General features: G+C 42.3%; 1 protein-coding gene across 1 annotated transcript in view; it reads left to right on the top strand.

Moving 5' to 3' along the window:
• Positions 1-5,152: 5,152 nt before the first annotated feature.
• The window catches only part of LOC143289623 (uncharacterized), a 45,972-nt gene continuing 41,806 nt past the window's right edge, over positions 5,153-9,318 (top strand). Inside the window, exons 1-2 of the mRNA XM_076598666.1 lie at positions 5,153-5,287; positions 5,830-5,955. Coding sequence (XP_076454781.1) covers positions 5,153-5,287; positions 5,830-5,955 — 261 coding nt within the window. The remainder of the gene's footprint in view (positions 5,288-5,829; positions 5,956-9,318) is intronic.

The raw sequence follows: 9,318 nt of genomic DNA, 5'->3' as shown, positions 1-9,318 counted from the left end.
CTAGATAGTGTGAAAGAAACAGCAGGTTTGATGGCAGCAGCAGCGTAAAGGATGAAGTGAAGTTTGTCTAACCTATGTAACTGACAGCACAGAGAGTGACGCAAATATTTAACATGTGCATCCATGTGGGGTGATTCATCTGGGTAGATGCCAGGGTTTCTAACAGACTAGGACAAAGGTATGATGCAGCCAGATATGGACATAGGGGTACAAGTGACCCGGTTATTTTTTTTATTTTTTTTTTTTAATTACTTTGTGGCAATTGCAGTTAGCATAGTTATATCCTGATTTATCTTCAGCTTCACCCGTCCACTCAGCCACATCCTCAATACGATATGTCAAACAACAAGCAAGAGTTGGGAAATCTGAGCCGTGGAACTGGTGAATGATAAAACCAGGGCGTTAACCTAAAAAGTGGTTCAACTAGGTTCACCTTCTTGATTATTCTTGTTGATCCTCACTCGTGAAGGTGACAACTGTACTAGTAATACTGGTGGTGGTGGTAATAGCCAATGTAATGTTAGCTGCATGTGCCACACGTGAATATGACAGACCTCAACAGTGTGACTTTCAGTGCTGCTTCCGAAAAGAACATATCGATACCAAAGTAGAGACAATAATGTTTCTGTATTCGTGTATATACTTTGGCCATCTAATTGTTTATCTTTGTAGTAGTTTTATATTGATGATGATGATATATATATATATATATATATATATATATATATATATATATATGAAGAAGCATAAAAAACAAAGCATAAATTCGGTGGTGTTGTGTACCCTTAAAAAACTGATTAACACTATCGGATGTGGTTGAAGTGACAGGGAAGTTGATTCCATCTTTCCCAAATCAATAAAACTGAAAGAGCAATAATTTTTTGTCCATCAGAGTCTCTTCTCGATAAACTTCAACGAATATTTCACGTGTAAGGTTGATCAGAAGCAGCTTTGACTCTGACACACAAAGGCCCATTCAAGCTGTTGAGTTATCTGGAACTTTGTACACAGAGTTTAAGCGCGTTGGGTTATGCTCCTGGTACGGCATCTGCCTAGCAGACGTGGTGGAGCGTATATTGATTTGTCCGATCTCCCAGAGAAAGTAAAACTGAACTGAAACTGAAACTGCGCCTGTAGCTCAGAACTGCGAGAGAAAAGCACAGGTAGGCTAGGTGTTGTGATCAGCACCCAGTCTGGCGTTGAAGTCATCAAGGATGAGCAGTGGCTGTCATTCAGGGATTCTTCTGATGACAATGCCGAAGTCATCACGAAATTTGTCCTTAGCTCTTGCCGAGGATGTCAAAGAAGTGGCCCATAGACACTGATCAACATGCTCAAAATCAGCTGTGTTTCTGGTGAAAGATGACAGAATTACCAAGACAATTATCTTCCAATACAGTGTCCAGCAGAGGTACTTGGTTTGAAACCAGGTCTTGTCGTTTCTCACAGGTTTGACTAGAAAATTAGACAGAGCGTCTAGTCATTCCGATGAGACTTGGCGCACTGAAAAAGAACCCGTGGCAACACAAGTTTTGTGTTTGGGCAAAATTATGTAAAAGAAATCCACTCTAATAAGTACACAATTGTATAGGCCTATAGATGCATTCAAGGCCTGACTAAACATGTTGTGCTGTGCTGCTTGTCAGGCAAATGCTTTGCAGTTGTGTTGCAGCGTATGAGGATTTGTCTGAATACAGTGACACCTTCTTGAGAAACTGAAATCTTTACTGAAACTCTGGCCTTATCTCAGTTACAGGAACGACCAGAGGAGAAAGAATTAGAGATAAATTGTCCACACTGTTGATTTCTGTCACACAACTCTGGCCTTATCTCAGTTACAGGAACGACCAGAGGAGAAAGAATTAGAGATAAATTGTCCACACTGTTGATTTCTATCACACAACTCTGGCCTGATCTCAGTTTCAGGAACGACCAGAGGAGAAAGAATTAGAGAGAAAATGTCCACACTGTTGATTTCTATAATAATAATAATAATGGATACTTATATAGCACACTATCCAGAAATCTGTTCTAGGTGCTTTACAAAAACGATTTTGATAACATAAAACATTATATCTATGTTACATACACACACCAAAATATGACCACACACACACACACACACACACACACACACACACGCACGCACGCACGCACGCACGGACACACACACACACTGCATACATACATTTTAACATACATGTGTATCTAACAGCTACCCTAACACATACGCACACATAGGCAGGCACACACTTACATAAACACACGCACACACAATACACATTTATATACATGCATGTAGTTGTGGACCTGCCACAATTGAACTTATTGCTGAGGGAAAAGGTGAGTTTTGAGACGAGATTTAAAAGATGTGTGATGTCTATCACACAACTCTGGCCTTATCTCAGTTACAGGAACGACCAGGGGAGAAAGAATTAGAGAGAAAATGTCCACACTCTCGATTCCCGTCACACAACTATCCACAACGAAAGATGAATAAGTGTCTGCATGCAAGGCTGGAATGATTTCAACAAAAATGAAATCACTGTTCTCACGTAATGGATGGAGTACAAACACAGATTGCACCAGATATGTTCATTGCAGGGAGGAAAGTGGCAGAACAGATAAGACGCTCCTGCCAATACAGTGTCCCCGAGGGTGTGGGTTCGATTCCCGCTCTCGCCCTTTTCCCATGTTTGATTGGAAAATGAAACTGAGCGTCTAGTCATTCGGATGAGACTATAAACCAAGGTCCTGTGTACAGCACACACTTGGCGTACTGAAAAAGAACCCGTGCTAACAAAAGTGTTGTTCTCCAGGAACATTTATTCAGAAGAAATCCACAAATGTACATGCATGCTCTTAAGACCTGACTAGTGTGTTGGGTTATACTGCTGTCAGGCATCTGCCTTGCAGATATGGTGCAGTGTATAAGGGTTTGACCGAACGCAGTGACGCCTCCTTGAGAAATTGAAAACTGAAACTGAAGCACCACAGACGAGACGAAAAGACGACGCGTTTCAACCCTTTCAGCTGTCTTCTGGGGTCGATATGGGTCGTTTCCACGTCTCGTTTTGTCTGGAAATTCAAGGATTTTTCACTGTCCATTAGGTGAATCAGGTACTTTCGTTTTATTTGCTTGGTTGGTTGTTTGTTTGGTTAGTTGTTTCAAGACTCAAGACTGGTTGATTGTCTGTGCGTAGGAACAGACACTCATCGTTCAATATGCGCATAAATTAAAGATTGGATAAATCTAAATGGCTGGTAAGTTAAGACAGAATCTACAGTACAACATAATCGCACATACATAAACACACCAACACTCACTCACACACACAGACACACAGACACACACACACACACACACACACACATTCTTCTCCCATCTCTATCCCACAAACTCATCCATTCCCCCACTTCCGCCTCACTCTCACAACAGTCCTTCCCCTCCTCTGCCTCCCCTCCCCTCCACCCACCCCTTTCATTGCACAAATTCCCGTTACAATAAAAAAAAAAACAACAACAACAAAAACAATGACAGTAAATGATTGACAAAAAACGACAACAACAAAACCAAAAAAACGATACTCACATTATATACACATCACACTACCAACCCCTACACATCCACCAACACATAGCCCCATAATAACTTCCACATATGATCTCTTCATTGCTGATCCAGTAATAGATAAACGAGGTGAAACACTGTGAGATAAATAGACATATATGTGCTCATTTATACTCCAATTATACTCATATATATGCTCATATACAGATATATGCTCATTTGTGTTCTTTTGTAATTCAAATGACCCGCGATGCAAAAAAAAACAACAACAAACAAACAAACAAAAAAACACACAAAAAACCCACAAAAAACACAAAAACACAAAAAAATAAACAAACAAACAAAAAACAAACAACAACAACAACAACAACAAAAACAAAACAAAAAAAAAACCCGTGTGCGACAGAATTACTGTCGCTGATTCCTCCTGTTCCGTTTCGTTTGGCCAGTCAGATGATGGGAAAGGATGTCCCAACTGTTCTGCCTTGCAATATACCTTCTGAAAATACAGCTGATAAGTTTACTGAGATAATTGTATTTGTATTTGTATTTCTCTTCTTTATCACAACAGGTTTTCATTGATTATTTCACAAGTAAAATAGAGATGATTAGACGCAGCGTAGATTCTTCTATTGATTTTGGATATCTTGATACTTTTAATGGAATACGGTTCACTACATTTCAGACACTCATAAAGGAACTGGTCAAAGATGTGATCCTCAAGATGCCAAAGAAACCATGTAGTCTCTATCCTATCCCACATTCTGTTAAATGAACGTTCGTACTTACAAATTATCATTAACATGCCTGCACTGCACCATGGTTATTTCATCATCACAATATTTCGAATTGTTTATTTGATTTCGACAATGGTTCCTTATTCTTATTGTTTGCACTTTACTACAGTGGTTCAGAGGTCAGGTCAGAGGGTCTCCTCTGATACTGGTACCCATGTAACCCAGTACTACCTGCCGCATGTGGGGAGTAAACCCAACATGAAAACCCAATCTGGAGAGGGTAGTCTCTGCCAGATTTGGCACATCATGAAAGATGGCTCAAGGGAGATGGTTGCTGGCCCCCTATACATAACGTGCAGCGTGCATGGCCCACCGGTGTGTGGGTACGTCCTAGGTCAACACTGAGGTCAACAGCAGGATCTCCAAAGCCAGCATCACCTTTGGGAGACTCCGTGAAAATGTCTTGGAGCAGAGAGGACTAAGCGCTACCACTAAGCTGAAGGTCTACCGTGCAGTGGTCCTTACCAACCTCCTTTACGCCAGCGAGACCTGGACTGTCTTTAGCAGACACACCAAACAGCTCAATCGCTTTCACCTGAGCTGTCTCCTCCACATCAGCTGGCAGGACAGATTCCCAAACACAGAAGTCCTGGAACGAGCTGGCCTCTGCAGCATGTACACCCTCCTGCAGAAAGCCCAAGCCAGGTGGGATTGATCCGTGTTCAGAATGCCATACAGTCTACTGCCTCAGTAGCTGCTGCACAGAGAACTGTGTTACGGCAAGTGCTCAGTAAGAGGGCAAAAGAAACACTACAAAGACTGCCTCAAAGCGTCCTTCAAAGACATGGGCGTCGACATCAACACGCGGAAGACGCTTACTCTGGATCGTCCAGCTTGTCGCAGGAAGATCACCACAAGAGCCCGTGCAGCTGAAGACAGGCGCATCAATAAGACGCAACGGAAGCGTGCTGTGCACAAGGCACGAGCAGCATCCACTGCCACGACAGCACCCATTCACTTGTGTCACACATGTGGGCGAGCTTTCAGGGCCTGGATTGGCCTCATTAGTCACCTCTGGACCCACAGCCACCGATCTTTCATCTGATATTTGAAGCCAAGGTCATCTTCGTATCCGAAGGTTGAACATCATATATGTATGTATGTATGTGTACATAAACAAACACACACACACACACACGCGCGCGCGCGCGCGCGCGCACGCGCATATCTATCTATCTAAAGATATATGTGTATATATGTATCACTCACCTATACAGGCACACACACATCTGTCTGCCTATCTATCTATATCGACATATATTTGAATCATACACACACACACACACACACACACACACACACACCCACACACACACACACACACACACACACACCTAGATCGCGCGCATACATACATACATATATGTATAGAAAGAGAGAGAAGGACTTCGGGGACGGCTGTTGAAGGCATGAGAGCTGTCAGCAAGAAGGGCAGCGGTAACTGTCCGTGCATGCCTCCAGGCTGATCAGACTGCCCGGGATGGTATTCCTGAGAACATCCTACCTGTGGGAAAAGGTGTTCCTGCGTGTGAACCTGCACGAGACAAAGCAAACGGGTGGGCCTTGCCCATGCAGATTTACCCGCAGGTACACGTTTACCTACAGGTGCGATGTTCTCAGGAACATCACCCTTGATTGGCGGACACACTGCACGGTGCACAGTGTATGGGTAAGGTCACGTTGGATGGCCCCCGGGCGTCTGATCGCCCTCGCCTCTAAGTGAGACTAAAGGTCATTGGCCGTTGGCTGATCAGTCAGCCAGCTGTCTGGGTGATCTTGGACAGCAAGGCCGTGTGGACTGCCGGAGGGGAAGCTGTTCAAGGTTAACACCGACTCAACTGTGTCTCTGTAGAAGAGTTCCTGCAGTGTTGGGGTCGTGCTAAACACGTTCAGCTTCCCCGTGAAATGGAGGCGTCCAGTCTTTCAACAGGGCTTGGGAGTTCCTTTATTTGTTTGCTTGCTTGATTGCTTACACTATCCATGTCCACATCAATTTGATGAATAATACTTTTTTCATATTATATCATTTTGCTCTTTAATACACTCTTAATGATATAATACTATCTCTGTGCATCAAAGCATCAATATGACAGAAACAGAAGAAAACGGTTGCATTTCATTGGTATCTGTCACGCCAAATGCTACTTTGTCTGGTGCGGTTTAGAACTGACTACGTGTCATTGTTCAGAAATGGTTCACACTGGATTCGTTTTCTTCAAAAGGCCTCTGTCTCTGTCAGTCGTGTGGTCATTTTTACTCGCACTGAATTGAATATAGCACTACTTTATTACGGAGTACTTCTAGATTATCAGGCTACCAGTTTACAGGTGCAATGTAAATCATGATTCCACCACTATTGTTATTTGAAGCCTCTACCGATTTCGTCCAATGTCGTTTGAATATGTGGTGTGTGTGTGTGTGTGTGTGTGTGTGTGTGTGTGTGTGTGTGTGTGTGTGTGTGTGTGTGTGTGTGTGTGTGTGTGTGTGTTTACATATATGATAATAATTGTTATCATTATTCTTTCAGCGTGCACTGATCTGAACAGCTGCTTTGTTACAAAATCCTACAGACTTCGTTTTTTGATAAAATAAGAATCGTCCCCCGTATCTCAGTTTCACAGACACAACTTGTCGTCATGCAGAACACCTCTCTACCAACTGCACACGCTGCCTTCCAGAACACGCCGTCAGTGCATGTTGACTTGCAGTTTGATGTGGACATCCAGAATGAGTCAGTTCCAGAGGGATGTATCGAAATCAGATTTAGCGAGATGGAGTTTTTACCATGGGATAATCCTGATAACATTGTGACTTTACAAGCTGAAATATATGCAAAGAAAGTAGCATTTATCATAATGCAAATTTTGCTTGTTATTGGTGGGCCTGGGAATATTATCAACATGGCAGTGTTTTTCAAACAAAGCCTCAGAGATCGTGTCAACTTGGTACTGTTTTCGATGTCTCTAGCCGATGGACTCTTTGTAGTTTTCTATGTTTTGGTGTTTGTCGAGGAAATGTATGTGAGGTATGGTGAAGAGTCACTGTCTGGTCCAGTATTCAGGTTTATGATCAACAACCAGCTCATAACACTCCTTGGTTCTTCTTTAATTTCCTTTGTCCTGTCAGTTATCATCGCCTGTGAAAGATGCTACTGTGTGCTCAAACCACTGAAGTACCAGACTCTTCTGCGAACGAGGACAATGGCTTTCATCATCATTTCAGTTTCCGCTATTGTTTTCAGTCTTAAATTTATAGCAGCACACAAATATCATTTTACGTGTGTTCATGATCCAAACACTCGTACAGTATCACACATAGTAACTCAAAGTCATTTTTACCTTCGTCACAAGTATCTTGTTTATTACATGGACAGCATTTTCTTTGGAACAAGACTTGTTGGTTATGCAACTATAACAATTTCAACAGCGATAACCACTTGGAAACTTCGACAGGCTGTATTATGGCGTGCTCAAACAACGTCAACGTTGTCTCCAAGGGAAGTGGCGCTCACTAAAATGCTCATTGGCACTTCTGTACTGCTCATCGTTTGTATTTCTCCTTCCTGTGTTTTTCTCGTGGCGCGCATGGTTTTTCCAGAGTTCAATGCAGGTCGACGAAATCAGAATTTGTATATGACGCTTTTATGGATTTCAGAAGTGTTCTTGCTCATTAACTCCAGCTTCAACATCTTTATTTATTATTCAATGGGTTCCCGGTACAGAGAAACTTTCTGGGCGTTGTTGAAGAGAAAAGCGGGAGGAAAGAGACTTGAAAAGTGAATGGAATACACACAGGCTCTTTGGAGCAACAGCGAGGCTGTCATCGATTTCTTCTGGCCCTTTAATAGATCTTTGTCCTCATATTGAAATCTCCATGTACAAAATGGTTTTAAGGCACGTGAAGAAGCTGTTTGCCTCAGACAGGTAGCTGGAGACCTCGTTGTCTGGAGGCTGCCTGTGGAAGAGATGCAGCTTGTGATGAAAGTTAAGCTGTCTGCTGTGTAGAGCTACTCTCTGTGATGCAGGGATCAAGGTAGTTAGATGAAGGCTGGGACAAACGTGAGTGTTCATTTTTCCCCCCATAATCTCACAGCATCATTACAGCCACATACACTACTCACACGCCGCTCATTCCTAGCCCCCCATACATGGCCATACACACTCACACAAACCTTTTTGCTTTGCTTTTTGACACACCTGTGTAACCGGCTTGTCTATGCGTGTGTTTTGTGTGTGTGTGTTTGTGTGTAGTGTAGTGTAGTGTAGTGTAGTGTATTACTCTCTTTGTCACAACTGATTTCTTTGTGGGAAATTCGGACAACTCTCCCCAGGGAGAGCACGTCCTTACACTGAGAGCTCAACCCATTTTTTTTTCACCTGTGTAAACAAACTGAGTCTACGTTATAACTGGGTTTCGGTTGCCTGTGTGTGTGTGTGTGTGTGTGTGCGGTAAACTTTAACATTGTCATTTTCTCTGGAAATACTTTGTAAGCTAATACCAAATTTGGAATAAAAATAGCAAAAATTCAGTTCTTTCCACTCATTCTGATTCCGATGACAATGCACCTCTGGTATAAGCACTACAAATAAAAAAGAAGCCTGAATATTTCCACCAAAAATTACTGTTACATTCATATTTTCATTTACAATGGCACATTGACTTCACATGCTGACCTGTTGATCAGTAGCAGTCATTTCTTTCGTTAGTTGTTCAAATAGGAACGTTGTTTACCTAGTATGGAAGTTACACTGGTGAATACATCTCTTTGGAGCAGATTGATTAAGGGAAATTATTCTCTCTTTTTTACAGTGGGAATCAATTGACTTTTACGACTGATCTCTCCTATCTAAAATGTCACATTTGAAAATCATGATTCAATACATAGAAAGGCTTTAGTGCATTACATTCAGTATGAAGTGTATCACTATGCACTTTCGCCCAAATGGTCTT

The sequence above is a fragment of the Babylonia areolata genome, chromosome 14 (assembly GCF_041734735.1).
Source record: "Babylonia areolata isolate BAREFJ2019XMU chromosome 14, ASM4173473v1, whole genome shotgun sequence".
Lineage (NCBI taxonomy): Eukaryota > Metazoa > Mollusca > Gastropoda > Neogastropoda > Buccinidae > Babylonia > Babylonia areolata.
The sequence above is the reverse complement of the archived record's forward strand: the minus strand, read 5'-3'. Positions and strand labels throughout refer to the sequence as shown.